General features: G+C 62.8%; 2 protein-coding genes across 10 annotated transcripts; one reads left to right on the top strand and one right to left on the bottom strand.

The window, feature by feature from the left end:
* Window positions 1-601: 601 nt before the first annotated feature.
* On the top strand, window positions 602-9,685 carry MCRS1 (microspherule protein 1). Of its 8 annotated transcripts, none has more exons than XM_055337204.1 (16): window positions 602-689; window positions 1,602-1,664; window positions 1,900-2,019; window positions 2,542-2,680; window positions 3,027-3,165; window positions 3,753-3,911; window positions 4,058-4,167; window positions 5,070-5,178; window positions 5,432-5,570; window positions 7,648-7,723; window positions 8,040-8,068; window positions 8,183-8,275; window positions 8,431-8,513; window positions 8,676-8,763; window positions 9,008-9,135; window positions 9,255-9,685. In XM_055337204.1, exons 3-16 carry the CDS (start codon window positions 2,010-2,012, stop codon window positions 9,339-9,341), a joined length of 1,389 nt encoding a protein of 462 aa, XP_055193179.1. In that variant the 5' UTR covers window positions 602-689; window positions 1,602-1,664; window positions 1,900-2,009; the 3' UTR covers window positions 9,342-9,685. The 8 variants fall into 8 exon arrangements, with proteins under 8 accessions (XP_055193179.1, XP_055193178.1, XP_055193183.1 ...); XM_055337205.1 differs by lacking the exon at window positions 602-689 and adding an exon at window positions 890-1,075; XM_055337203.1 differs by lacking the exon at window positions 1,602-1,664.
* Window positions 9,686-9,710: 25 nt separating this feature from the next.
* Window positions 9,711-25,918, bottom strand: KCNH3 (potassium voltage-gated channel subfamily H member 3). Of its 2 annotated transcripts, none has more exons than XM_055337199.1 (15): window positions 25,774-25,918; window positions 24,078-24,311; window positions 23,476-23,610; window positions 22,514-22,647; window positions 21,837-22,080; window positions 21,305-21,462; window positions 21,013-21,220; window positions 17,025-17,303; window positions 16,628-16,827; window positions 16,153-16,402; window positions 12,650-12,867; window positions 11,785-12,116; window positions 11,358-11,464; window positions 10,741-10,817; window positions 9,711-10,643 (listed from the first exon to the last, which is right to left on the bottom strand). In XM_055337199.1, the coding sequence occupies exons 1-15, from the start codon at window positions 25,847-25,849 to the stop codon at window positions 10,047-10,049; spliced, it is 3,249 nt and encodes a 1,082-aa protein (XP_055193174.1). In that variant the 5' UTR covers window positions 25,850-25,918; the 3' UTR covers window positions 9,711-10,046. The 2 variants fall into 2 exon arrangements, with proteins under 2 accessions (XP_055193174.1, XP_055193175.1); XM_055337200.1 differs by having other exon boundaries at window positions 9,712-10,643; window positions 24,078-24,307; window positions 25,774-25,812.
* Window positions 25,919-27,028: the final 1,110 nt, after the last annotated feature.

The following is a 27,028-nucleotide window of genomic DNA, read 5'->3' as shown; positions in this document are numbered from 1 at the left end:
TCTCACCCACCGGGGTCCGCCCCGGCCTCCAGCAGCCCTGGTGGGATCTGGCGGACGCGGGGCGCCGCGCCTTCCTCCGGGCCTCCGCCTTCCAGGAGCCGGGCCCCCGCCGCCCTCCATCCGGGTCTTGGAATCAACCTCCAGGCCCTCGGCGCCCAGACCTCTCCGGCCGGAGCGCGCCCCACGTCGTCTCCCGCGCTGTGCCTAGCACGGGGCCCGACACAGCGCAGCTTCCCTAAAGCCGCCGGCGGAATCAAACGACGCACAATCGCCCCTGAACGACCAAGGACTCCAACGCCCCGTGGGAATTCAGACCCCGAAGTCGAGGCCTAGGCCCACCCCCACCCCGAGCCCGCCCTCGGCCTGGCCCGCTCCAGGTCTCGCCGTCCCCTTTGGCCGCTCTCCCCAGACGACTTCACCTCTCTGGGGCCTCCCAGCCCCGACGTCTCCCCCTGCGTTGTCCCAACTGGGAAAAACCTTTACTTTCGGCTCTTAGCCAAATCGGTGCTCCGGTCCCGTCCCTCCGGTAGCCACGCCCCCCTCGTCACGTCCCCGGGCCGAACCGGAAGGGATCGCGCCGCCCCTAGCTCGCAGACCCGGAAGTAGATGTGCCTCGCGGAAGCCGGGTTTGGCCCTGCGGCTGCTGCCGTCGCCGCGGAGAAATTGTTGGAGCTGGCAGCCTAGGAATGGTGAGACTTCGCGCTTCGCTTCTGAGGGTTCGGGGTAGAGTTTGGGGCGAAGTGGGGTTTTCCAGGGTGCCGCGGGGGAAGACCCCCCCCACACGCACACAGTGTTTGGGGCCCCGCCCCGGTAGCGCCCTGAAAATCTGCGCATGCGTGGGCCGGCCCGGCCCAGAATCTGGTCCGAGATGTTACGCATGCGCAAAGGTGGCAAGCCGAAGGTGGGGTGAGACTTGGCCTGGGAGTCGCTCTCTGTCCCTCGCCACCCGCCCCGTGGGGGCTTAAACCGAGAGCATCGGGGTGTGCCCGGTGGTTTGCTTTTTGAGTTGCAGGGCTGACGTCCCCACTCTCGCCCCGAGCTCCAGAAACAGACCTGCACCAATGCCCCGCCTCGGGTGTGCACCTGGGGGAGAGCGAGGGCGGGGGGAGGACGGGGCGCAGAGCTAGCCTCAGCCCGCGGAGCGAGGCCCTCACCTGCTCCCCAGGTGTGCGGACACCCAGCCGTATCCCACGGAGCGGCGCGACTGGAGCGCTGGGGCAGGGCCGGGAGGCTGTGCGGAGTGCCGCCCTGGCCTCAAGGGGCGGGGCCCGCGAGCTCGCCCCGGGGAGTGCCCGGCGCCCCAGTCCTCCCGGGGTTAGGATAGGAGCAGGCGCCCCAGGGCAGGTGATATTCGCTCCGTCCCCCGACCGCGTTTTTTTTTTTTTTTTTTTTTTTTTCAGCTTCCACGCGGTACCACCTCCTAAATCTTGAGCCAAAGCTGCAAAATGGGGGCGGGGGGCGGAGAGGGAGGGATGGACTGATTGGAATTCTATCTCGTTTCCCCGCTTGGGCTTGGGAGGGCAGGGGAGGTGCTACTGAACTGAGTGGGCGGCGACGATAAGAAGTGAGCCAGTAATCCCTTGTTTCGTGCTGGTTTATAGCTGAAGCCCTTCACCTAGCGACTCTTGAGTAGAACCCTAGAGGTCCGTGGACCCCCTAAAATGGTACGTGTTCGTACATTTTTCTGGAGTGCACCGCTTTGATATTCTCAGAGATGCTGGTGACCTTTAGAAAGCTGTTGGTTTATCAGCGTCACTTTGGCAGGATAGAGCCTTGTGTCTCTTTTCCTTGTGTCTTCCCCTACCTTAATGGGATCCTGGGGGAGCTGCTCCAGTATAAGGAGGTGAGGCTGGCCCGTTGGAAACCTGTGCGTCAGGGAGCCTCATTTCTCCTTTGCAGAATCTCCTCTCAGCCTCTAAGCTCACCTGGTCAGAATCCTTGGATGAGCCTGTGGGACCCTTCCTCCTAGCCCTGTGGTTTGGAACCAGTGGCTTTGGGACTGTAAGAGGATGGACAAAGGTAGTATGAGGCCGGGCCAGCTCCCCAAACGCTCAGGCGCCAAGCATCTGCTGATTCCACCCCGTGCCTGGCACGTATGTCTTTTCGTCCTGGCTGGGCATTGCCACCTCCCCCTGGGCCAGCACCACCCACGTACCTCTCGGCAGAGGCCACAATTGACTGACTTGCTGTTGAGCTGCCGCTCTTTGGCATGGCTGCATTTTGATGGCAGAGGGAGCAGTTATGCCCAGAGCCCGGTGTGTCGGCATCACCAGTCTGACCTGAGCACCATGTGCTGCACGACATGACACGTGGCACCGGGAGAACTGCCCAGCGTGGAAGGTCTGGGCCAGGTCTGAGCCCAGATGGGATCTGGATGGCCAAGGAACTCCCACCTTAAAACCTCAAATGTCAAGAAAGCAGGGGAAGGGCCAGGAGGGCTGGCAGGCGGTGGGGGTGGGCAGAGGAAGGGTCCCATGTTCAGAGGCTCAAGGCTCTGCGAGGCACTTAGGAGACCTGAGTTCACCAGTTCTCTTTTTCTAGATTCTCAGGGGCTGCTAGATTCATCTCTGATGGCCTCCGGCACTGCCAGCCGCTCAGAGGATGAGGAGTCACTGGCAGGGCAGAAGCGGGCTTCCTCTCAGGCCTTGGGCACCATCCCTAAACGGAGAAGCTCCTCCAGGTAGTAAGGGTTCAGGGGGCCAGGGACCGGGTAAGGGCATTGGATGCTGCACACCTTTGCCACTGTTGGCAGTGGCTGAGCCCTTCTGGGGCCTAAGTGTGGGTAGAGCTTTTTGCTTTTCCTGCCAAGCCCCTCTCTGTGGAACGTGGGCAGGGGAGGGAGATACTAGGTCTTTGACATGAACTGTTTGTGGCGTGGTACCCTGTCATCTCAGAGGGCTGGAGCGTACAGTTCAGGCCTCATCCAGTGCGCTGGAGCCAGGAACTTGCTGTTTCAGAGCCTGGGTGTGTATGAGTGGGTACGGGGGAAGGGGCAAGGGATGCTCACTGGGCAGGACTCTCCACAGATTCATCAAGAGGAAGAAGTTTGACGATGAGCTGGTGGAGAGCAGCCTGGCTAAGTCCTCTACCCGGGCGAAGGGGGCCAGTGGGGTGGAGCCAGGGCGCTGTTCAGGGAGTGAACCTTCCTCCAGTGAAAAGAAGAAGGTGAGAGATTATGAGATGTGGGGGGCTGGGGCCAGATTTTGTATTTCCCCACCACCTTTGCCAGCTGGCAGGAGCCCTGCAGGAGAGGCTTGTGAGAAAATCCGGGGGCCCCAGCCCCAACCTCAGCTGCCTCCCTCCTGGGAGCCCATCTCTTCTTGCTGCTCCCCTCACACACACACACCCTGTCAGTGCGTCCTGTATCACATTCTGTGTGGGAGGCATGGAGCGTGCATCTATTCTGGGAGCAGACAGCCTGTTCCCAGCATTGCTGGGTGTAAAAATAACCCCCCAGGTGGCATTGCTCTGGCCCTAGACACCGTATCAGTCAGAGTGGTTTCTTGGTATCCTCCCCACCTGCCCTCCACCCTAGAGTTGAAGGTGCTACCAGCAAAGAGGAGACCCCATAAGGTCATGGGCCATGTAGAAGTGCTCTGAGCGGGTGGGGACTAGAAAGCTGAGCTCCTGCCCATGTTGCTTACGGTCGGTGAGCCTGGGGCTGCCACACACAGTATGGAAAGCTCCAGGCCTGAAGCCCGAGCTGCCCCGCTGCCAGCTTGGAGCTCATTCTCTTCCTGTCCCCTGCCCAGGTGTCCAAGGCCCCTAGCACTCCTGTGCCACCCAGCCCAGCCCCAACCCCTGGACTCACCAAGCGTGTGAAGAAGAGCAAACAGCCACTTCAGGTGACCAAGGATTTGGGCCGCTGGAAGCCTGCGGATGACCTCCTGCTTGTCAATGCTGTGCTGCAGGTAATGCTTCTTGGCCTGGGCTGCACATCCCCTTCCTCTGCCCAGCCTGCAATCCCCAGCCCCAAAATAGCCCCGCGCCCCAGGGGTAGCAAGGGAAGGCTTCTTCCATGCTCTGAGGCTGAGGCCAACCCATCTGGGCCTTGCAGACCAACGACCTGACATCTGTCCATCTGGGCGTGAAGTTCAGCTGCCGCTTCACCCTGCGGGAGGTTCAGGAGCGCTGGTACGCCCTGCTCTACGATCCTGTCATCTCCAAGTGAGTGGGGCTGGCTCCAGCAGCGGGAAGGTACTGGGAACCAGAATTTGGCTCCTGGAACAGACAGGACTCTACAAGGGCCCAAGGGAGGGGCCTGGGAGGCAGGACTCGTGGGACCTTGCATCCTCTGGGGTTGTATTGAAACCAGCCAGGCTGGAGAGGGAAACTTATCCCTGCTGCCAACCCTGCTAGCCCTGGCCTGATGCCGAAGCAAGGGGATCTGGAAGCTGAAGAAGTAGCTTGGGAGAGAACACCCGAATGAGCAGGAGCCCTGGTTCCACCACTGTGTGCGCTGTGATTTGGGGCAGATCACTTCCCAGCCTTTCCACACTGACCTCCCGTGATTTCTTCCTCCACAAGAAGGAGTTGGAACAAAAGAACAGGAGGGCCCCTAAAAGGCCAGGTTCCAAGTGAACCTGTGCACCCATGCGGCACACACTTCCTCCTCAGCCACCTCGCTTACCATCATCAGAGTTAATTGCAAGCCTAGCACCCGGCTTTTACTCCCTAGCACCACTTAAGCGTAGCCACGGCCCTGACAGGCCAGGAGGTGGGCAGGGCAACTTTGGAAAGAGGGTGTGGTGGGCAGTGGGTGGCAGCTTTGGCCAAGCTAAGAGAAGGTCTTGGAGGAGCAGCAGCTTGTCTCAGGATCTCCCTCAGGACTGGCCTCTGGGGCCTGTGCCTTTGAGTCTCTTCAAGGGAGCAGACACTGGACACTAGGTTGGCTGAGTTTGCCTGTGTTTTGCTTTCAACAAACCCGTGAGGCCACAGGTGCTGTGCTGAGCCTTGAGCCTTTCTCTCAAGGGCCTGGCCTCTAGTTCTAGATCTAAAAGGCCTGCAGGAACCCCAGATGGCTTGACACCCTCCTGTCAACCCTGCTCTCTTTCTCACTGTCCCCCCAGGCTGGCCTGCCAAGCCATGAGACAGCTGCACCCAGAAGCCATTGCCGCCATCCAGAGCAAGGCCTTGTTTAGCAAGGCTGAGGAACAGCTGCTGAGCAAAGTGGGATCGGTAAGGCTGAGGGGCCGGGGAGGGGCCTGACCACTGGGAAGACCCCTGACACGGGGAGGCCCCGTCGCCTGGAGACATGCCCTGCGGGTGCTCGTATATCTGCAGGCGCCTTTGTGGATGGGGTCCTCAGGAAGAGCCAAGACCGGCTCCCTCTTCGTCCAGCAGCTAGTGGGTCGGGGTGGGGGTGGGGGGGTGGGTATGGCAGAGATGAGAACGAGAACACCCAGGTGCTGAGAACAGGCTTGCCCTCCAGACCAGCCAGCCCACCTTGGAGACGTTCCAGGACCTGCTGCACAGACACCCCGATGCCTTCTACCTGGCCCGTACTGCCAAGGCCTTGCAGGCCCACTGGCAGCTCATGAAGCAGTATTACCTGCTGGAGGACCAGACAGGTAACTGGCGCTGGGAGCTGGCGGAGTGGTGCGTGCGTGTGTGAGGTTGTCTGGGCTCGGCTGCCCTCGGGTGCCAGTAGTGGATCCTTCCGAGGCCCCCGGTGTCTTGCACCTCTCTCTGCAGGGAAACCACTGCCTTCCAGAAGGAGGGCCAGTGGCTGGAACAATAGCAGCATGGTCAGGGTAGCCTTGCCTGGGATCCTGAGCAAAAAGTCTAAATGAGACACTTGTCTCCCACTTCCTGTTTTTGTCGTTGTTGACCTAGCACACCGTCATGTAGTGGCATGTTCTCCACGAATCACACTGAAACACGAGTAAAGTGTGAAAGTCCCCTTCGCTGCTTACCCTTCCCTGTTTCCTTCCCTAGAGATGCTACTACCCTAGAGAAGGTACTTTTTCTAAGTTTCTGCCCGTCTCCCCTCCCCACAATCCTCCTCGTTCCTTTGGCGCCGTCCCGAAAGCCCTTCACGCCCAGGCCTTCTGCTCCTGTTAGGCTCGCACTCCTAACGACGGGTACCGGGAAGGTCAGCTGCTAAACCGCGTGCAGCTCCTTGTTCTGTTTGGGACTTGGGTTCAGTCTTTCCTTGTACGTTGTAGCATGGACGCTCTGCTCTCACTTCTGGACAGTGCCGTCCGTCAGCGTCTCCAGGGTTGTTCCCGCGGTTCTAGAAATGAGGCTGTGCCTGTGCCCTCCACCTACTCCCTGGCCCTGCTGCTCCTGGTTATGAAAAGATACTCCTGCAAGAGGATTTTCAGGAGTCTTGGCAGGGAGGGCCCCACCTTTTTCTCCTGAGGATTTCTGAATTTAGTGAGCAGCTCTCTCCACTCCTGCCACTTCCAGATTTCTGCTTCTGCCTCAGGCTCTGGTGTCCCTGAATTCCCACGGAGAGCGTGAACGCTGCTGGCTAAGGTCTATTTTTGCTGCTGTAGCTAGCTTCTTTGAAAGTTACTTTGTACAACTTAGAGATTCAGTTTTTCTCTCCGGGAGTCTTCTCTGGGGCATTTGATTTCTCCTTGGCCTCCTTGGCCGCGCAGTGCTGGGATCCCTACACGCTGCTTAGCTCCCAAGCTAGTTTAGTGGGGTTTTAGGCAGCTGTGGTGGGGATGGAGCCCGGCGGGGGGGGGAGGTGACCACCCCAGTCCCTTGTCTCCCACAGTCTGACCTCACAGTTGAGGGGAGGGTAGCATTTGTGGCTCCTGTGCAGCCTCCGTCACTTCCCTGGGAGGCAGTGAAGACTCCCCCGGTGTGGACACTGCTCAGCCGGCAGTTCTGAGGCCACCAGCTAGTGGGCGCTGCCACCACGCGACACCGCAGGCTGGGAGCCGCTGGCCAGGAGGCAGTCGTTCTGAGTTTGGGGGCCAATCTCATTATAGTTGGACCAGAAAGAAAACTGAAAACCTTTCATGCAACTATTTATCCTCAGTGTACTTGACGGACTCTGATACTCTATCCCATTTCGTATTTGTGAAACAAATGAAAACTGGTTTTGTGACTAAGATATCATTAACCCACAGCTTGAAAAACGCTGGCGGAAGGCATGGCGGCTCTCTTCTGGCTCACCCTAAGTGGCATGTGCCCGCCGCCTCTTGCTGAGTATGTGCCCGCCGCCTCTTGCTGAGTATGGCCAAAAAGGTTGGGGAGTATATGATGTGAGAGAGGAGCATTTTGGATTTGGAATCGGGAAAGCGGGGCTCGAATCCTCGGTCTGTCCTAAACCTGAGGGCCGTGGTGTAGCCCTCCTTCCTGGAGCTGCCTCGGGCAGGGGCCTAGGGGCAGGGCCTTCCCTCCTAAGTTCACAGCTATGTGAGAGCTTCGCACGCTGAAAAGCACACACAAAAGGTCAACTTTAATTCCCTTTTTTTCTAGAATCACCTCTGCCCTTAGCTGATGTCAGGACTGCTTTGTGTCACATTAGCTTGCTGCCCAGTCGGGCACGCGCTCTGTTACCTGTTGATCTCAGCACAGAACTGTGCGCGTGTGGCTCGGTCTCCCCAGTTGGCCCCTGAGTTCAGTCCCCTTGCCGCAGAGGGTGGAGTGGGGGCAGCGGCGCTGACCATCTCTCCGTCCTTTGTTCAGTGCAGCCGCTGCCCAAGGGGGACCAAGTGCTCAACTTTTCCGACGCAGAGGACCTGATCGACGACAGTAAGCTCAAGTGAGTAGCTGAGGTCACAGGCAGGGTGCAGAGTGGAGTGTGTCCCGGGGACAGAGCTCTCCGGGCCACCCGGCCCTACCTTCTGCGGCAGGGAACTGAGCCCAGCACACACTCAGCCTCATGCTCCGCTTGTCCCCTGGTCTCCTTGATGAGGGTCCCCACCCCCACTCAGGGAAAGGAGGCTAGTCCAACAGAGGAGCAGCGTCTTGGCTTCCTCAGCCGAGGGACTCAGGGACACCTTAATGAGCCGAGTAGCACCTGATGGTCATGGCAGGTGAGCTGGAAGTGGATCCTGACGCGTCCTTCTCCCCCACAGGGACATGCGGGATGAGGTCCTGGAGCATGGTGAGTGTACCCCGGTGGGGCTGTTAGGGGGTAGAAGCTCCTGCTAGCACAGAGGACCAGTACAAGGTGCCGGTGGCCTCAGAGTGTCCCTCCTTACCACCCACCTCACCCCAGAGCTAACAGTGGCCGACCGGCGCCAGAAACGAGAGATCCGACAGCTGGAACAGGAGCTGCATAAGTGGCAGGTGCTGGTAGACAGCATCACAGGTGAGGAGGGCCAGGCTTCAGCTCCCTTCGCCCCACCCCGAGACCCCTGCTGGCCCGGCTGGGTGCACCCTCATCTCCCAGCCCCCAGCTCCCTGCCTTCTGCCCTGTGGCCCTAAGGAATGGGCTGTCCCTGACACAAGCCACTCTTCACGCAGGTATGAGCTCTCCTGACTTCGACAACCAGACGCTGGCAGTGCTGCGGGGCCGCATGGTGCGGTACCTGATGCGCTCCCGAGAGGTAAGGTGGGCCCGGCTGCCTGCTGCCCCAGGTTGCCCTCCTCTGTCATGCCGGTCTTGACCCCGCTCACCTTTCTGTGTCTGGTCCCTGATTTCTCATCTTTCCCTGGCCTGTATAGACCCATTCCTCAGGTCCCAGCCCTCACCTGCCCCATTTCCCCAGATCACCCTGGGCAGAGCAACCAAGGATAACCAGATTGATGTGGACCTGTCTCTGGAGGGTCCGGCCTGGAAGATCTCCCGGAAGCAAGGTACCAGCAGGAGGCAGTGTGGAGGTGTCCCTCCCAGCCTTTCCGGCCCTCCAGCCCTGTGGCTTGGTCTCCATGGGAACCCTCATCGAGCGCTGGGGCTGAGCCACTGGCATTTCAAGATTTCTAAGTTGGGAGTCCCGGGTGCCTTCTAGTCTGTCCCTGGGAAGCAGTGCGCATGGGGACCTCAGGCCCTCTCCTGGCCTTCCCTGTCCCCTCATCCGCCTTTGCCTCTCCATCCCCACAGGTGTCATTAAGCTGAAAAATAATGGTGATTTCTTCATTGCCAATGAGGGTCGGCGGCCCATCTACATCGATGGACGGCCAGTACTGTGTGGCTCCAAGTGGCGCCTCAGCAACAATTCCGTGGTGGAGGTGAGCTCAGAGGGAGGAGGAGAGGTCGGGAGGAGACCAGGAGTGCGGGGAGCCAGTATGCGGGCCTGGCCCCCCCATCCCACCTCTGTCCTCGAGCCACCCTTCTCTCCCGCTCGTAGATTGCCAGCCTGAGATTCGTCTTCCTCATCAACCAGGACCTCATTGCCCTTATTCGGGCCGAGGCTGCCAAGATCACGCCACAGTGAGGGGTGGTGGCAGGACCCATGTGCTCTCTGTGGCCTCAGTTTCCCCTGCCATTCCAGCCCCTTGGAGCTGGAACTCAGGCTCCTGGAAAAACCATAGTAGGCAGGAGGAAACCCAACTGCGGGCCCACTGATCTGAGCCTCTGGTAGGGCAGGGCTGGTCCTGGGAAGCCCCTGGAGGCTGGAACCCTCCAGCTTCCTTAGAGCCAGAGCCCCTCCCCTCCTCTCTGCAGGCCGCCCTCCTCTTCCCTCGGGTTCCCACCTTTGCCCTTTCGTCTCCAGCTGATTAGCTTCAGACTTTACCTTTATTATTTTTCTTTTGTAAATAAAAAGCACCAAGTTCCAAAGTAGCTCATTTTATTATTTTTTTAATATAAAAAATGGGACTGGGGAGACAGGGACACATGCAGGGGATGGCAGGGTCCCTCCTGGCCTCAGGCCTCTGTCCCCCCATCCTGCAGAGGGAGAGACGGTCAGAGGAAGAGGCTGAGGGGTATGAAGATTCCCAGCCTGGGGCCTGCCCCTGAGGCTCTAGGCCACCCGAAGTCGGGGGCCGAGCCCTCTTTAATTCTCCGCTCCCTGCCCTGAGCCGGAGGCAGCACGGAGTCCTGGGGATGGCCGCCGTGCTTCCTCCGCCCCGGGTTCAGGCGGAGCAGCCGCTGGCAGCAGGTCTGGCAACACTGAGTTCTGGGGCTGGGGTGCTGGCGGTCAGACCCCTGTGCCCTCTTCCTGGGTCCACTGGACTGTGCCAGAGCCATGGCAGCCGATAAGCACCATCTCCAGGCTGTGGGGTTCCCAGGGCAAGGCCAGGCCCCCGGCCCCTGGCGGGGGCTCTCCAGTACTAGCAGCCTCGGCCTGGTTCATGGGCTCCGGGGGCCCAGTCCGAGCCCCTTCCTCAGGAGGCGGTGAGCCAGGGGTGCTGGGCTCGGGGCCGAGTTCGCCTGAGCCCGGGGGCTCAGAGTCAGAGGTGGAGGTCCAGAAAGCTGTGGCTCGAGGCCATGGGGAGCTCTGAGATGCTGGGGGGCCCCAGGGCCAAGGGGCCACGAGGGGAGGGGGCTCTGGACGAGGGTGGGGCCAGGTCCCACTCAAGACAGAGCCAGCTGGGGGCTGCAGGCAGTAGGAGGATGTCCCAGTGTCCACACACAGAGGCTGTAGGAGCCCAGAGGTGCTGGCTAGGCACGGCCCCTCCCCTGCGGCCCGAGGGCAAGGGCCCTCCCCATGGGGTGCCAGGACTTGCTGCACAGCCTGGCGAAGCGACTGCAGGCCCTCGCGCATCTGCAGCACCTGCTCTGACAACTCTGTTACCTTTGGGGAGCGAGGTAGGAGGAAAGAATGACGTCAGAGGAGTCTGGAGCTCCCAGACAGCAGCACCCGCCCCCGCCCCATCCTGCCCCTCACCCACCGCCTGCCGCAGCTTGTCCAGCGTGTCCACGTTCCTTGCCTCACCAGGCCCGAGGGGGACAGCAAGCAGGCCATTCTCTGCGAACAGTAGGATGGGGTTACAGGCAGCACTGGCAGAGGAGATGGCGCGGGGTCCAGGCCTCCGACCCTGCTGCCCGCCACGGCCGCTCCAGCCTTGCCCTAGCGGCATTCTGCTCACCGGGCCTGGGGACCCAGGGATGCAGCCCTCACCTTCCCCTCGGGGAGCTGCTCCTGCCCGCCCCCCAGACAAGTGACCACTCCCGGGAGCCCCTTACCCTGTCAGCTCCAGGGACTGCGTGGGCTGCACGGCCTGGCCGGGGCCCACTTGCAACCCTGCTTCCCCCACAGCCCCTGTCCTCCCCAGGGTCTTGGAGCCTTTATCCTGTTTAACACACGCAGCCCCCGCATTACAGGCCCGAGGCCCAAAGCCGGGGCGGGTGCAAGGTCACGCTGCTGCGGAGCCCAGTGCGTGGAGCTGAGCCCCGGCCCGCCTAGCACCAGTGCACTGGACTTCACCACCAAACTGTACTGCCCTACCTGTAGGTTGAGGAGGGCAAGGGGGCACGTGCCCTGCCAGCCTGTCCCCAGGCCCCCTACCTGGTCCAGGGGAGGGGCTGCTGCTGCACTCCGGGCCAGACTGCCCCACACGGAAGGAGAACTTGGGCTGGTCGGAGCCACAGCCGTCCTCGATGCCGTCTACTACCCTGCGGACACAGGTGCCAAGGCAGCAGATCAGTCCACGGGTGGCCGCTGCCAGGCCCGGTGCCCACACACAGCAGCCCCCGCAGCCTGGAGCTCCGGGTCCGGGTAATGCTTGGTCCCTTTCCCTAGGGGCTTGCGGTTCTGCTACGGATCCAACAGGACACAGCAGAATTCTGAGCAGGGAAGGGCCAGGCACCAGGTGGGGGGCTGCCGGCCACAGGAAGGTGGAGTCCAAGAGGGCTTCCCAGAGGAGGCAGGGATGGGCCCCGGCCCCATCACCACCATCTCTGCCACGGCGTACCGAGGCCCAGGGCCTGCTTACCTGGGGCTCAGATCCGGGGGGACGTTCCATGGCACGGAGGGCAGCTGCAGCCCCTCTAAGCTCCGAGGGTGAACAGAGGGGCCGGCCTCAGCCTGCAAAGCCCCCGCCCTGCCCGGCCGTCCTCGGCCCCTCAGCCTGGGCCGGGGTGCTGTCCGGCGTGGGGACAGCAGTTTGGCAGCTGAGGAGGAGGAGGTGCAGCCGGGGGACAGCAGGGGGCTGGAAGGCTCGTCAGCCGGGGCGGGGGAGGCCGTGGGGCCCTGCTCCCCGTCCGTCTCTTTCTCCTCCAGCGTGGACATAAGGGTGTTGTCGCCACTCAGGGAGCTGGTGTCCGCCTGGGGACGGTGGGGCCAGAGGGGCGGCATGGGTAGCCCCTCCTGTGCCCCACTCCCTGCCCCACCCCGCCCCCGTCTCCCCAGGAGGAGCTCCCTGGATGCCCAGTATCTCCCGCCTCGGAGGAAGAGTCTGGAGGGGGAGCTGTTTTTCTGCTGCCACCGCACAGCCACCAAGCCCTGAAGGAGGTTGCTGCCTGTCAGAATTCGAGCGGAGCGTGGGTACCCCACCCCTGGGCTCGGTCCCTCAGGCTAGCCGAGCTCCCCAGGAGAACGCCTGCTAAAAGCTACTTTGGGGTTAGGAAGATGAGCCAGGAAAAGTCAAAGCCCCTCAGAGCAGTCCTCGCTTGTGGCGAAGAAACCAGGGAGGCCCCAGGGCTCTCGAGAGGTGGCCTGGAGGAGCAGGGCCGGGAGGGCCGGTGGAGCATGGGTGGCTGCGCAGGGGCAGGACTGACACATCCCCCCACGATGTGCAGGGGCCCACGCAGTGCCTCCCGAACCCCAGCCCCCTGTGCACACGTTCCCAGTGCCCTTACCTCTGCGGGGCCTCCACCAGCACCCAGGTTGTAGCTGAGCTCCCCTCGGAGGCCCCGGCTGAAGCGTGGGGCAAACTCGGGGTACAATGCAAGGCTCTCGTGCAGCCCAGCCAGCTGTAGACATTGTAGGACGCAGTAGGTCAGCCCCTTTACATCGGCATTGGCCTTGACCACCTGCTCTCGCCGGGGCAGCTCGCAGCCAATCAGATCACCCTTCCCTGGGAAGCGGAAGCAGAGGTCAGCAGAGGTCAGCGAGCCCTGCCCCTCAGCACCCCCTGCGAGCTCAGCGGGGGGCGGGGGGGGGGCTTGGGCCGCACAGAGAGGAGCAGAGGGGCCCAGGCCCCAGCCCACCCCTGCTGCCTGCCTCTGGCTCCTCAGGCCTGCAGTGAAGCACACCCGGGATCAAAGCCACTGCGCTGGACACATTTACATTTTAGCTCTGAGACAAACGAGTCCCCAATTCTCGGGGTTCTGAGGTTGCCTGTAGATCCAAAACCCTTACGAAAGTTAAACCAATCAGATTCCAGGCCCCATGTCTACCCACGGAATCATTATATCTACAGGAGACCCCACAATCCAATGTTTTTCAACCCGCGCAGGTGATTCAGGTGGGACTCTTCCAGGATCCAGCAGGTTAGTGCCCCGCGAGGCACAGGGATGTCAGGCGGCCGCATTACTTCACCTCCCTGAGCCCTGAGGCTTCTATGACAGGTCTAGTACTGAACTGAGTGGTGGTGCTCTCTGGATCTTTTTTTTTTTTTTTTTTTTTTTTTTGCTCTCTGGATCTTACCAGAAAGTGTCCATGGAGGGTTTTCCCACCACCCAGCTGAGATCGCCACTTGGCTGACAGCATTGTAAAATGGCATCAGTTAGAACCTGCATCCCAGACTCCAAGATGTGAAATTGTAGGAAGAAAATGTGGATGGACTGGGGTGTCTCCAGTCAGGATTAAATGAGTCGGTGCAGGTGAAGTGCCTGGCGCAGAGGCGACCAATCGAAGTTCCTCTCCTCCTCCTCCCTCCGGCTCAGAGTCCCCGGCAGATGGTTCCCACCCGGGGTGGCAGGCTGTCGGCAGTGGGGCAGAGCACGCGCTGCCCTCCCAAGTCAGCGCAGCCCACGCCAGGGTGCACAAGATTGGACGGCCTTTCCTCACGGATCAGTGCCACCCCCAGCGTGGGCTGCCTCCCGCTGCCAGCAGGCCTGAGCTTAGCAGCCTCTTCTCAACGTTCATGGACTTTTGCTCAAACTTGAGTGTAGAAGGCATCACTGTTAAATCATATTTCTTGGTTTGAGGCCCATCCTTCTGGTTCCTTCTTAGAGGTGTTTGGATCTCCATGTGCTCATCCGATGAATGAGCTCTCCTCGTGTGTGTCATCACCCAAAAGGTGAGACAATCGCACAACAGGCCAAGACCGGTGACAGAGCTCCATGCCACCCGTCTCTGACCAGAGACTGCCATCCGGGGGGGGGGGGCTTCCAGCTCAGCTCTCCACCCCCTCAGGTCTTCCTGGCACCGACACCGGCCCGCATCTCTCCTGCCGCCTCCCCCCACGGCCGGCGGTGCCTGCTTAACTGCTGCCCAGACAGGGAGGTCGGGGCCAGAACCCACATGCAGGCCTCGCCTCCGCCTCCGAGACTCAGTAGGCGGGAAGCCCCCGGGTGTTCAGCGAGGGAGGCAGCTGGGCGCGGGGTGAAGGCGAAGCAGAAAACCAGCCCGGGGGTCACCAGGCACTCAGGGCATCCAGAAGAGCCGTCAAGGCAACAGTCCATCGGGAACATATGGGCAGGGACAGGATGGATCAAAGGGGGCAACGTTCTGGTGCTGGGGACACGCAGTGAGGCAAAGGCCTGGGGCGCAGGCGGTGGACGTTCTTGAGGCTCCGTCTTCATTGTGAACATGATTACTCTGCAACCTGGCGCCTGGCATTAGTGAGGAGATGTTCTTGCAGGACCAATGCCAGCTCCCAGCCGCACCGCTTCCTCAGCTCTGAGCTGAAAACCATCTGTTTAATAATCCGCTCGACAGTCTTGACCAGTCTGCGATTGTCAAAGTCTGTTTGCCCTTCCGAATCTCTCCAGTTCTCCCTCCTTTCTCAAGGGCCGCCAGCCATACATGAGCGGCCGTAATTCCGTTTGCTCAGAGTCCTGGCATAAAAGGCATCTTGGTCCAGAAGCCAAACTCCCAGAAGAGCAAGGTGTGACAGCCTCCGGCCTCCCCTACCTCCAAGACCCCCTTGACGGTACTTCTTTGTCCTGTTGGGTGATCACCCTCCTCAAGGGAGAGGGGAGGGACGCACAGAAGGTGCTGGGCGTCTGGTCTTAATTCTCCAGCTTGGGCAGCCCGGGTGGCTCAGCGGTTTAGCACCACCTTCAGCCCCGGGTGTGACCCTGGAGACCCGGGATGGAGTCCCACATCGGGCTCCCTGCAGGGAGCCTGCTTCTCCCTCTGCCTGGGTCTCTGCCTCTCTGTGTGTGTGTCTCATGAATAAATGGATAAGATCTTTGAAAAAAAAAAATTCTCCAGTTTGATGAGAGCCTCAGCCCCTCCAGGTGTCAGCCGGCTCCACAGTGAGTCTACGAGCCCTTGAGGATTCACCTCCCTTCCATCCCCCGGGCGGGGCCCTCCGTTACCCAAGCAGATCAGAGTTCCCACCCGAGGGGGTCAGTGCTGACAGCCTCCCCCAGTTGTGGAGCCCCGCAGCCATTTCCCAAAGCCCCGTGTCTGTGTCCCACCACCCTGAAATCATGCCCTTGCTTCGGACACAGCTGGCTCTCCGTGGAGCAACGCACCTGAGGGCACCGTGAATGAGGCCTGAGGTTTAGGGTTGGCGGACTAGGTTCCAACCCCTCCTACCAATTCATGAACCTCTCCAAACCTTCCATTCCTTCCATGCGAAACACGCACAACACCAATACCTCTGCCATGGGTTTTGTGAGCTTTGTATGACCTAAGGGCCAGCCCTGCTGTGACACTCTTGGGACCAGCACTGTTGGGACGTCCATTCCATAACTGCAAGCTCTTCTTCCTTGACCATCTCCACCTCCTTTTGCCAAGAAGGGAAGTATATAGGCAAGGTCTGAGCCCTGCCATCACCCAATGGGGCCCCGGGCCTGCTCTGCGACCAGCCAGGAAGGCACAACGGCCCTCACCCCAGAGGTGCCCCACAAGCATAGGCCTCACCGCCCCCTGGCAGCCCTGCCTGAGTGCACTCTCCAGCACTGCCATCCTCTGCATCTGATTTTCCAGAAAGTGCTGCCCCCCCCTCCTATGGTGGTCCTGTACTCACTCCGGGAGGCTTGAACACCTGAGGATAGTTACCCCTCCCTGAGTTCCCACCTGGTGGTCACTGGGGCTGCTCTGAGCTCTGCCCAGGGCTCCCGAGTCCACCCTGGCTGTTCCCCCCCAGGGCCTTGCCCGCGTCCTCTCTCCAGGTTTCTGCTGATGGGGCCCTGGCTCCACTCCTCCTCCCACGGGGGCTGCCTCCTCTCCCGCCCTCACAAACCTAGGATGGCAAGGACAGTGCCGCCCTTGAGCACCTCCATGGAGCCGGAGCAGACGAAGTAGAGGGCCTGGAGAGCGTCCCCTTGGTGGATGAGGTACTCGCCGGGGGTGCAGAAGGCGGGCCGCAGGGCCAGGGAGAGCGCCCGCAGGCAGCCGCGGCTCGCCGCCTCGAACAGAGGCAGCTGCAGGACCTCCTTGTGCAGGTGCATGGCGATGTCGGCGCGCAGCTCGTCGGGGAGGCTCTGCAGCAGCTGCGGGCGCGCGGGGGAGCTCAGCGGCTGCGCCCCGGCGCCAGGGGGCCGTGGGGGGCCCAGGCCTTGCGGGGCAAGTCAGCGAGGGGCGGCCGCCTGCCCCCGTCCCCGAGCCCCGGCCCTTCCTCCCCGCAGCCCCTGGCCGCCCCCGCCCCGCACTGCCGTCCCCCCCCCCCCGCCCGGCGGCCGAGGCCGCCCTCTGCCCCCTCCCGCAAGGCCGCGCACCTCGGCGGTGTCGATGCCGTTGTTCACGGCCCAGGTGGCCTGGAAGTACTCGAGCATGCGCTGCTTGAGGGGCTTGGGGATGCGGTGGATGCGGATGTAGTCGCGCAGGTCCCGGGTGCGGCTGTGGTACAGAAAGCGGCGGGCGTACATGCGCTGGATGATGGCCGTCACGTTCCCAAACACCACCGCGTGCATCAGGGCTGGGGAGGGTGGCGAGAGGGGGTCACCTCCGGGCCGGCCTGACACCTCGCAGGGCGCCTGGCCCGCCCGCCGCGTGGCCTCGAGTCCTACGGCCCGGTGGCTCCCCTGGCCCTCGTCCTGCTCCTTGGTCCCCCCAAAGCAGAGGAGCCCCTCGGAAGGGCCTCGGGCCCTGGGGGAGCGCGGGGCGCGGCCTCACCGCCGATGAGCATGGTGCAGATGGAGAAGATCTTCTCGGTGTCCGTGTTGGCGGACACGTTGCCGAAGCCCACGCTGGTGAGGCTGCTGAGCGCGAAGTAGAGGGACGTGATGTAGGCGCTGCGCAGCGACGGGCCGCCCAGGAGCTCCAGGCCCGTCCCGTTGGCCTCCCCGGCCGCGCCGCTGCAGTTGTCCTTCTGGTCCGAGCTGTTGCCCGCGGGGCCCCGGCCCACCAGGTAGTAGGGGGTCTCCAGGCGGCGGGCCAGCTCCTGCAGCCAGCCTGCGGAGGGGGGCGCCTGAGCAGGGCGGGGGCGCCGAGGCGGATCCTCCCCCGGGCCCCCAGCCCTGGAGACCCGGAGCCGAGCAGCGGGCGTCGCGCCCCCTGCCCCGTGGCCGGCACGAACCCCGGGCCCAGCTGGGGCCCAGCTCCCCTACCCTGCGCACCCACACTCCTCTCGCCCTTGCTCTCACCTGCTCCAGAAAGCCCTTCACCCCCACTCCTCCCCACAACCACACAAACCCCCCGACCCCACGTACGAGTTCTCAAGCACGCCAACGTGGACGCGAGCATACGCACCATCAGGGCCACAGACGTGCTCCGCACAGCTGAGAGGATGAGGACACACACGTGTGAGCACATTCACAGGGGCACAGCCACAGCCACTCACACGGAAAAAGCCTGGCGCACTTGGGAGAGAGACCAGGGCACACAGGTGCTTGCACTCGGACACGCAGGCGGGAGAGGCGAACACAAGCACACGTGTGAGCACATTCGAAGGCCACAGACAGGCAGGCACCTGTGCACATGCAGAGGCTCCGGAGCACACATGCGGACACGGGCCCAAGTGGGGAGTGTGCCAGCCTCGCCGTCAATCCCACGTCCTCTGGCCTGGCCTTGGCAGGAAGTGGGGCTGTGTACTGGGCTCTCGCGGGAGCCGTGGCTACTCAGAGTCACTCTGGGCCTAGCTGGAAGGTTGTGGGAACTCTCGGGTGTTCGATGGGGGATCCTGGGGTCCACAGGGGCCCCAGGGGTCCTGGCAGAGCTGGGAGTCAGGGGGAGCAAGAGAGGGAGGGCCGGTCTAGAGCAGAGGCACAGAGGCCAAGTGCAGAGGGGGCTCAGGATCCCAGGCTGCAGGGGAACTCCCCTCTGCAGGCACTGCCCCTCCCACCTGGACCACCCAGCCCCCTGCTCCACACTCTCCCGAACACCTTACATGCACTGCTCCCACCATCTCCGCACCCCTCCTCACCCCGGACCCATTCATTCAGCAATCCCACAAGTATGTGCCATTTGATGGGGCTCAAACCAAAGTGCTGTGGGTTAGGGCTAGAGGGCTTCCCGGAAGAGGGGACATTATTGCTTCATCTCAGAGGATGGGTAGAGTTTTGATTCAAAGAAACTGAGAGAAGCTTGGTCCTGATCTAGGGAAAGGCCATACTGGGCCAACCCTAGGGATGGAGACAAGTGCAGGCCAATAGCTCCGCTTAGCTAGAATGTGGGGTTCACACCGGGGGCATCAAACTCTCGGCCAAGGAATTCGAGAAGATGTGTTAAGGCCTGAGCCAAGGTGAGGACCCACCCTTGTAACTCGGGGTGTCCTGTGAGGCTGCATAGAGTGTGCAAAACCCTTCAGCCACTATTCAGTTGCCAGGAAAGGAGGGTGGGGAGCCAGGGGTGAGAAGCTGGAGAATGACGGGAAGGTGGCAGAGAGGCCTGGCCTGTCTTAGCTCGGGGACATGGGCAGCTCCTGGAGCTGGTGGTATGGGGAGGCTGTTCTGGAGGCCTGTGGCTTTCATACTGAGAAATGTCGAGTGATCACCCTCGGTATTTAGCACATTTGAAAATCTAGCCCTTGGGGATTCCTGGGTGGCGCAGCGGTTTGGTGCCTGCCTTTGGCCCAGGGCACGATCCTGGAGACCCGGGATCGAATCCCACGTCGGGCTCCCGGGGCATGGAGCCTGCTTCTCCCTCTGCCTATGTCTCTGCCTCTCTCTCTTTCTCTCTCTGTGACTATCATAAGTAAATAAAAATTAAAAAAAAAAAAGAAAATCTAGCCCATCTCCACTGGGCTCATGGGAATCAGGGGACAGGACTCGGTCCACACTATGGCCAGAGGAGCAGCAGAACCAAGGCAAGGAAGCCAGGGGAAGGCGCCTCCCACCAGAGCTGGACCAGGAGGGGGCGCCACTCCCCCTCCAGACATCCCTCCGGAGCTGGACACTGGCAGGTCTAGGTGTGGCTCTGACCTCGCTGGGGAGGAGTTTCTCTGGAGAAAGGAGTAGGTGATGATGTGACGGACTTGGAAACTCCCCTAATGTGAGCTAGTATCAGCCCCAAATAGAATGAAACCTCTCAGAAGCTTAGGGTTCAAGGGTGCAAGAATGAACATGTGTATCCACAAAGCAGCCTGCCTCCACTTGCCCGTGTTCTCCATGGTGGGACTCCAAGCCCCTCCAGGAGCCAAAGGTACTCTTCCTGTCAGCCGAGCAGCCCCTGTAAGGTGGTCAGAACCATAGGAGCCACCTGGATGCATGACTCGGAGCATCTGGATCCTGTTTGGGAGCAAACTGACCCAGGGATTGGTGTGTCTCAGCCCATTTTGGGATCAGGGCCATACAGCACCACTATCTCCCAGCCCACTGACTGTTTGCTGGGTGGCCATGTGACCCCAGAGCCGCCTCCACCACAGCCTCCCTCTGGTAAGGGCAGGTGCCAAGGAGCTGACACTGCCTGGAGCATTCCGGTTCCATGTGCTCAGCAACTAGAGCTTTGGGGAATACCCAAGTGGGCCTCTGGGCCACACACCAGTCTCCATGGGCTTGGCAAGGGAGGGATGATTTGCAGAAGCCTCCTCGGCCCTGGGAACGGATTGGAGCACATTTCTAAGGCCCACCTGCACCTCTGATGATCCCACCAAGGAGCAGATGGTTCTGTGAGGCCAGCTGAGCAGCTGGCCTGTTGCGCACTGATGAGAACAGGCACTCCAGGCCGGTGGGGAAGCCACCAGAAGGCTGGAGGGCTTGGGAGGAAGAAGGTGTGTTCGGTTTGGGAGGCTCAGGGTATGAAGAATTGGAACAGGCTTGGAGTTAGGGGAAAGACGGCAGCTGAGATGGGCACAGTGGCACCAGTGCGACCACTGGGGACAAGGGGAGGGGAAGAGCAGGGCCGGGGCGAGGAGGCCGGCAAGGGTGGCCTTGCTTAGGACAGAGAAGTCGAGAGGTTCAGTGGAGCGTGGTGAGCGGGCTCAGGAGCCACAGGACATCGAGGAGATGAGGGTTTGGCCCCCAAAGTTCCTCTGTGACCTGCCAGCTGCCATTCTGGGTGGAGAGGTGGGGGTGGGAGCCTTCTTGGCAGGAGTTAAGATGTGAGTGGGAGGAGAGTGGAGCGGGGAGTAGAGGTGAAGACCTGCGGGCGCGGAGAAAGGCTGGTTTAGGCCTGGGGAGCGCGGAGAAGCCGCTGGGAGGGACGCGCCTCAGCGGGCAAGGTGTGGGCACGGTTGTCCGAGAGGGTGGGTGGGGGCCGAGCAGCAGGCTTGCAGGTGCTCCCAGCTGGGCGGGGGCCCGAACGCAGGTGCTCCCAGCTGGGCGGGGGCCCGAACGTGGTGAGGAGGCCTCGGTGGGCGGACAGGACGCCCCTGGGCAGCCCACCCGCCTTCACCACTACGCCTGCCCGCTAAAGAACGGGCCTGCCTCAAGGTGGTAGCTCTGTCACACTCATGCGGGTGCACGCACGCATGTGCGCACACACACACACACACACACACACACACACCAGCCCCCGCATTCTCCTCACTAACACACGCCCAGTGGCCCGGATGCCCCAGATACACATGCAGAGGCAGACCTGCACACACACCCGACTCCTTGCATCAGCTCACACACACGCACGCGGACTCTCGTTGCCCTGACACACCCACACCCCAGGAGCAGCACTCCTCCAGCACATTTGCGCACGCGCACGCGCCCCAGCCCCCCGGAGCCTCCAGTACCGATCTCGGGCAGCTCGGAGGCACTGCTCTCAATCTCCCGCTGGCCGATGTAGAACCAGACACAGGCCACCCAGTGGGCGAGCAGGGCGAACACGGCCATGAGCAGGGTGAGCACCACGGCGCTGTACTGCGAGTAGCGGTCCAGCCGCGGCAGCAGGCGGAGCAGCCGCAGCAGCCGCACGGTCTTCAGCAGGTGGGCCCCAAAGTACTGAGGTGGGGGAGACGGGGAGGTCACCCCAGGGCCGGCCGCACCCACTCTGCCCGGAAGCCCACCCAGCCCAGCCACACTGACCACATTGACCTTGAAGGCATGTAGCAGGTCAAAGGGCAGCGCCGCAATGACATCCAGCAGGAACCAGGTGGTGACGTAGTGGAGGCAAATGGACTTGGGGGCAAACACCACCTGCCCCGACTTGGACACGAACGTGGTGCGGAAATTCAGCACGATGTCTGCAGGAAGGCCGGGTGGGACTCAGCATGGGGGCGAGGAGGAGCCACCCTTCACTGGGCACCTGCTCAGCGTCTGACAGTGTCCTGGGCCCCCTACCAGCTTCCCCCTACCATAGAACTCTAAAGGGTGGGCGTTGTCTTGCCTATTTGATGGAGGGAGAAACCGAGGCTGGGAGAGGCTACAATCAGCTCAGGGTCATGGGACCCATTAGCAGTAGAGCCACGTTTGGAACGTAGGTTTGATTTCAAAGCCCACAGGGTCACAGATGGGGGAAGGGCACGGGGGACACTGTCGGAGGCACAGGAAGCCACGTGGACTATCACCCGAGGGGGGCCTGGCACAGGGTGGGGTGGGGGGCCCAGGGCACACGTACCAAGAATGAAGAGGACCTCCACGGCCAGGTCGCAGATGCTGGGGGCACTGCGGGCTGCGCTGGGCTCCCGGGCCGTGCTCACACACACACTGTAGGGCACGGTGACGGCCACGTAGAGGGTGGCGAGCAGGATGAAGCCGTCCCAAGTGGCCCTCAGTGCCCCACAGTGCAGCAGGATGAAAGGTGACTTTCGGATGGCGGCTACTTTGTACTCAGGCAAGTTTGGCTTCTCCCCAAACACCCCCTGAGTGCGGCAGGGCAGGGCGGGTCCGGCCAGGGAGGACAGGAAAGTGGCAGAGGCTGAGTTTGGACAGGGTCTGGGACAGGCATCCACCTCCTTCCTCTCCCTGCAGACTCCAAGCAACCTCTGCCATAGGCCCTAGAGTCCCCACGTTATAGAGCAGAAGACTGAGGACAAGGGGGGCCCCCGACTTAGCTGAGGTGGCCCCCCTGCTTGGGGGAGGGGCCGACAGTGATCCAAGGCTCGTCTGACACCAGGGCCAAGACCGATGGATGAGGCATCTGAGCTTCCCTCCCTCAGTCATGACCCCCACAGTGCTGGTGGGGTGTGGGTGATCCCCTGGACATCCTCTAGGGTGGGCTTAGTTCTCCCCCTCCATCTCCTCAGCTTTGCCCCTACCCTGCCCCCCAAACACACACCCTTGTGCGCAATCCACCTTATTGAGCTTGTGCTTGCCCTTGGGCTGCTTCTGCAGGTGCCCGGACAGGTGGTAGAGCACAGCCCGGCTCCGCCGCCGGTTGGCATTGAAGCCTTTGGATCCTCCCCGGCCATATCGGCGCCGGCCACCCCCTGCAAAAGAGGGGCCCATGAGGATGATGAGGGGGGAGTGCCCACATACCCCAGTCAGGATCTTGGGTGAAGGACACCAGTTGCTGGCCCATGGGCTGCCCTGACTCATTGACCAGTTGGTCTGTGTAGAGTTGGGGCTCCAGGACCCTCATTTCTAGAGGCACTTGCCAGCCCCAGCAATGGGCAGTCCTGGGGGTGCTTCTAGACACTCCTCCGAGTGCGCTTCCAGGGGCAGGAGGTCTGGATCAAGGCAGAGGCAGCAAAGGATCTTCCCAGGGAAAGGCCTGAGCGGGGAGTGGAGAGTGGTTCCCAGGGCTGGGGGTGGGGAGCGGGGAATGGAGCGTACCCCCAGCACCCCCAGTGGCAAAGCCGGCTTCTGATAACAGCTTTCTGGGCTGGTCAAAAGCCTCCGCTAGCCCTGGGAGGATGCAGGAGGGGGAAGGCCGCAGGGACTACAAGCAGGCTTCGGCCAGGGCTGCAAGTCAGGTCTGTGGGAGGGAAAGGAACCAGGTGGATCTGCGCTCAGCCCCAGTAAGGGCAGGAAATGGTACTTCACAGCACTAGTGGAATTCGGCTGCTTTCAGTCTCTCAGTAAAGATGACTTTAGAACTCCAACTCTGTCTCAACTAGTCTATTTGGAAACAAGCTTCCCATACCTGGGCAAAGCAAATGGAAATGAGAGCAGCATAAGCCTCTCACCCAGCAAAGCAGGAGTCAGTGGATGCAAGGGGGCGGGGGGACCCCCAAGCTCAGACTGGGTGCCAAGGCCCCACCCGGTACCCAACAGGCCAGCCACAGCAGCTAAATCAACAGCCCCAAGGCACCCACCTCTCTCCTTCCAGTTGTCAGGGCCCCCTCGGTTCTTGGTGTCAGTGATGTCCTTGTGAGAGACCAGGAAGAGGGCCACCTCCCCTTTCTCATTCTTTATGGGTATCACATCCAGGAGACACCAGAACGGGAGCCCTGGGCACAAAGACAGACTCAGCCCAGCTCCTATTCTCCACCTTGCCCGAGGTGACAGAGGTCCCGTGCCACCCCTGGCCAAGACACAAGCGGGATCAGGGCTTTACTGGGAGGGGGGCAGCAGCCTGGCTCCATCTAGGACAGGGCTTGATGGAACAGGGCCCGGGAGGGCAAAGGAGGGCAGAGAGGACTATCAGACGCGTGTGTTCACGGATCTGTCCTGCTGAGGCGAAGACACTTTTCGGCTTGGGTGAGAAACCCAAGATCGGAAATTGGGGAGAGGCTGAGGCTGAGGTGAGGATGGGAGAGAGACGCCAGGGGCAGTGGCTGGGGTGGAGAAGGAAACGGGGCGGGGGGGGGGGGGCGGACAGAGACAATGGGGATGGAGCACAGGGGCAGCAGATGGAGTGGGTGCCAGGCTGGGTGAGACCTCAGAAGTGAGCCGGTCTGGCCAGGTGGCCCCTCACCGCTCTTCCGGTACAGGATCAGCTCAGCCTTGAACTCCTTGTGCTCATCCAGGGCCTTGCGGATCTGTTGGCGGACAAGCTCACTGGTGTCTGGCCCATAGAGGAAGGAGCAGGCGCAGCCCCGCTGCATGACCTCGGCCCGGGAGAAACCCGTGAGGTCGCAGAAGCCATCAGAGCAGTAGACCACGGGGAAGAGCCCCGCCACCTGGGCGTTGCCCAGCACGAAGTTACTGTCTGCAAGAGAGCACCTCTCAGAGGCGGCCTGGGGGGAAGGGGCACTCGGTCTACCACCCCTCCTTTTCTAAATGCCTGCAACCAAAGGGAGGGAGTCGCAGAGCCCAAGAACCCCGTGCATGTGCCTGTGCGTGTGTGTTCCAGCCTGGAGGTCAGGGCAGGCGCTATTTATAAACAGGAATCAGTGTGTCACCTGTGTACCAGCCCCGCGAGAGCCCCCTCCTAGCAGCGTGTGCATGTGTGCATTCAGGAATCAACACACGTGAGTCCTGAGGTTGGTGAGTGCGGCCCGTGTGGGAACTGTGCCCTCTGGACGGTGTCCAGAGCAGCCTGGGGGAAGGGGCAGGGGTGGCGATGCCCAAGGGAGGACTGCGCACGACCAGCCCTACGCAGCCTCAGCCCCTCAGCCGTTCTCCTCCCTCTGCCTGGTGCACTCCCCAGCTAGGTGCCCAGGTTGGCTGGCTGGCCCCTCTCACTGGGACCCACCTGGATGGGAGGCCGTCCAGGCCACCATCCATTCTGCACTCCCTGTTCGAACCCGGCTGCCTGACCTGGCTCAGGAATTAGTGAGTGTGATGGAGAATGGGGGTGTAAGAATGGTAGCTGAACAGCACAGCCTGGAGCCAGGAATGTATTGGGGAGTGGGGGGCACTGAATCAGCAGGCTGCAGGAGCCAAGCACAGGGCAAAGCAGATGGAGAAGCCAGTGTGTGTGCGTGTGCGTGTGTGTGTGCGTGTGCGCGCGCGCGCGTGGGGGGGTGCTCAGTGATGGGCTCCCACCCCCCATCAGGAACTGCAAGACCATGGAGGACCACAGGCGGAGAGCTGGGAAGCCCCACTGGGGGTGAGTGTGAGGGAGGCGGAGGCGGGAGGGGGTTTTCACCACTTTCCGGGGTTCGGAGCCCTGCCGGCCCGCAGCCAGGAGCTCGGGTCACCTGCTCCAAACTTCCCAGTCTTGGTGGGAGTACCCCAAGCCTGCCCTTGGGGGTCTGGAGGGGCGCTGTGGGCTTGGGCTGGGGCTCGGGCGGAGGTGAGCCTGGGCTGACGGTGCCCCTGAGCCCGCCTACTCCAGCTCCCGGGCAAACCGCCCTCCTCGAGGTGTCTTGGGACCCCGGGTGTCCGGGTGCCCCTGAGCGCCGCCCCTCTGCCCCCCCCCCGCCTCTCCCCTGCGGGCCGGCGCCGGACCGGGGTGCGGTGAGTTAGGCTCCCGGTCGGGGCCGCGCCCTCGCCTCGCCCTCCCGGCCCCGACCCGCAGGCTCTGGCCCTTCGCCCACCCTGGGGCACGGCCGACCCTGACCCTGTGGAGAAGCGGCGCCTGGAAGGAGCCCGCGGTGCCGCCCGAAGCGGGGCCGCTGCGGAGGGAGGCGCGCACGGGGGCGCCAAGGGCCAGAGGCCGGCGCGCGGGCGCGGGGGGCCCGGCCAGGCGCGGCTGCTCGGGGCGGCGGGGCGGAGGTGGGACTCACGCGTGCCGTCGAAGCGCGTGGCGATGGTGTCCAGGAAGGTGTTCTGCGGCGCCAGGAGTCCCCGCATGGCCGGCATCTTAGGCGCCCGCGGCCTCCCGCCCCATCCCTCCGGGGCGCGGGGGCTCCGCGCCGGGGGAGGGCGCCCTGCTCGGCCGCCCCCCGCCGCGCCCCGCGCCCCCTAGCGCGGCCGTCGGTCGCCGGAGCCCCGCCCGGGTTCGCAGGCCGGGCCGGCCGCCGGCGCGCGAGGGGGCGTCCCCGCCGTCGGGGCCCCGAGCATGGCGCGCGGCCGCCCACGAGCCCCGGCCCCGCTCGCCGCCCGCCGCGCTCCCCGCACCTCCCGCTCGGGCTCCGCGCGGCGCCGGGCTCCCGCAGCTCCCTCCGTCTGTCGGGGAGACGCGGCGGCCGCCCGCCCTCCTCCCGCCCTCCCGCCCTCCCTCCCTCCGCCGCCCGCCGCCCGCCGCCCGCCGCCCGCCGCCTGCACCGGGGTAACCATGGAGACGGGCACACCCAGGCAGGGCCGCCTCCTTAAAGGGACAGGCCTCCCGCCCAGGGATCCCCTCCCCTCGGGGCCTCGGCGGGGACAGGGGAGGCGCCGGTGCCCCTCTCCGCCCCCCGCCCCCCGCCCCGGCGGCCGCCCCGAGCCGCCCCGCCCGCCCCTCGGAGGAGACCGGCGAGCGCCTGGTCCCGCTCGGGCTGACTCAGCGCCGGGGCGCGGCGTCCTTCTCTGCAGCACGGGGACGGGGGTGCGCAGACTGTCCTCCCCCGGAGGGACCGCAGGAGAGCTCCGGCGGGCTGTGCGCTCTAGAAGACGCTCCCCCCGAAGAAAATGTAGTGGGAAAGGGGGCTGGGCAACCGGAGGCGGGGGAGGCCGGCGGGAGGCGGAGGTTGCGGCCCCCGCGGGGGACCCCAACTGTACCGGGAAGTCTAAAAGGACAGCGGAGCGCGGGGGGGTCTCAACACCGCTGCTGGGGTCAGGCCCTTCCCACCCGACCTGACCCTCCTCCCTGGGAGGTGCAGCTGCAGGCACGAGCTGTCAGGAAGCCGGGGGGTGGGGTGGGGGGGTAGTCCTGGAAGTGAGGTGGAGACGCTCTCCGCGAGCGCCCGTGGGGTGTGGGTGTGCGTGTGTGTGTGTGCAAAGGCTGGGAGGGACGGGGTAGCCCTGGTAGTCCCGACCCCAGGTTGCCCTGCGTTTCCCCGAGCTGCCACCGTTTGCCTCTCTGGCTGCTCCGGAGGGTCAGGTTGCAAGTGCAGCGGA

Source organism: Nyctereutes procyonoides, unplaced genomic scaffold, assembly GCF_905146905.1.
Source record: "Nyctereutes procyonoides isolate TBG_1078 unplaced genomic scaffold, NYPRO_anot_genome, whole genome shotgun sequence".
Taxonomy (NCBI): Eukaryota; Metazoa; Chordata; class Mammalia; order Carnivora; family Canidae; genus Nyctereutes; species Nyctereutes procyonoides.
This window is presented reverse-complemented; position numbering and strand designations above follow the sequence as displayed.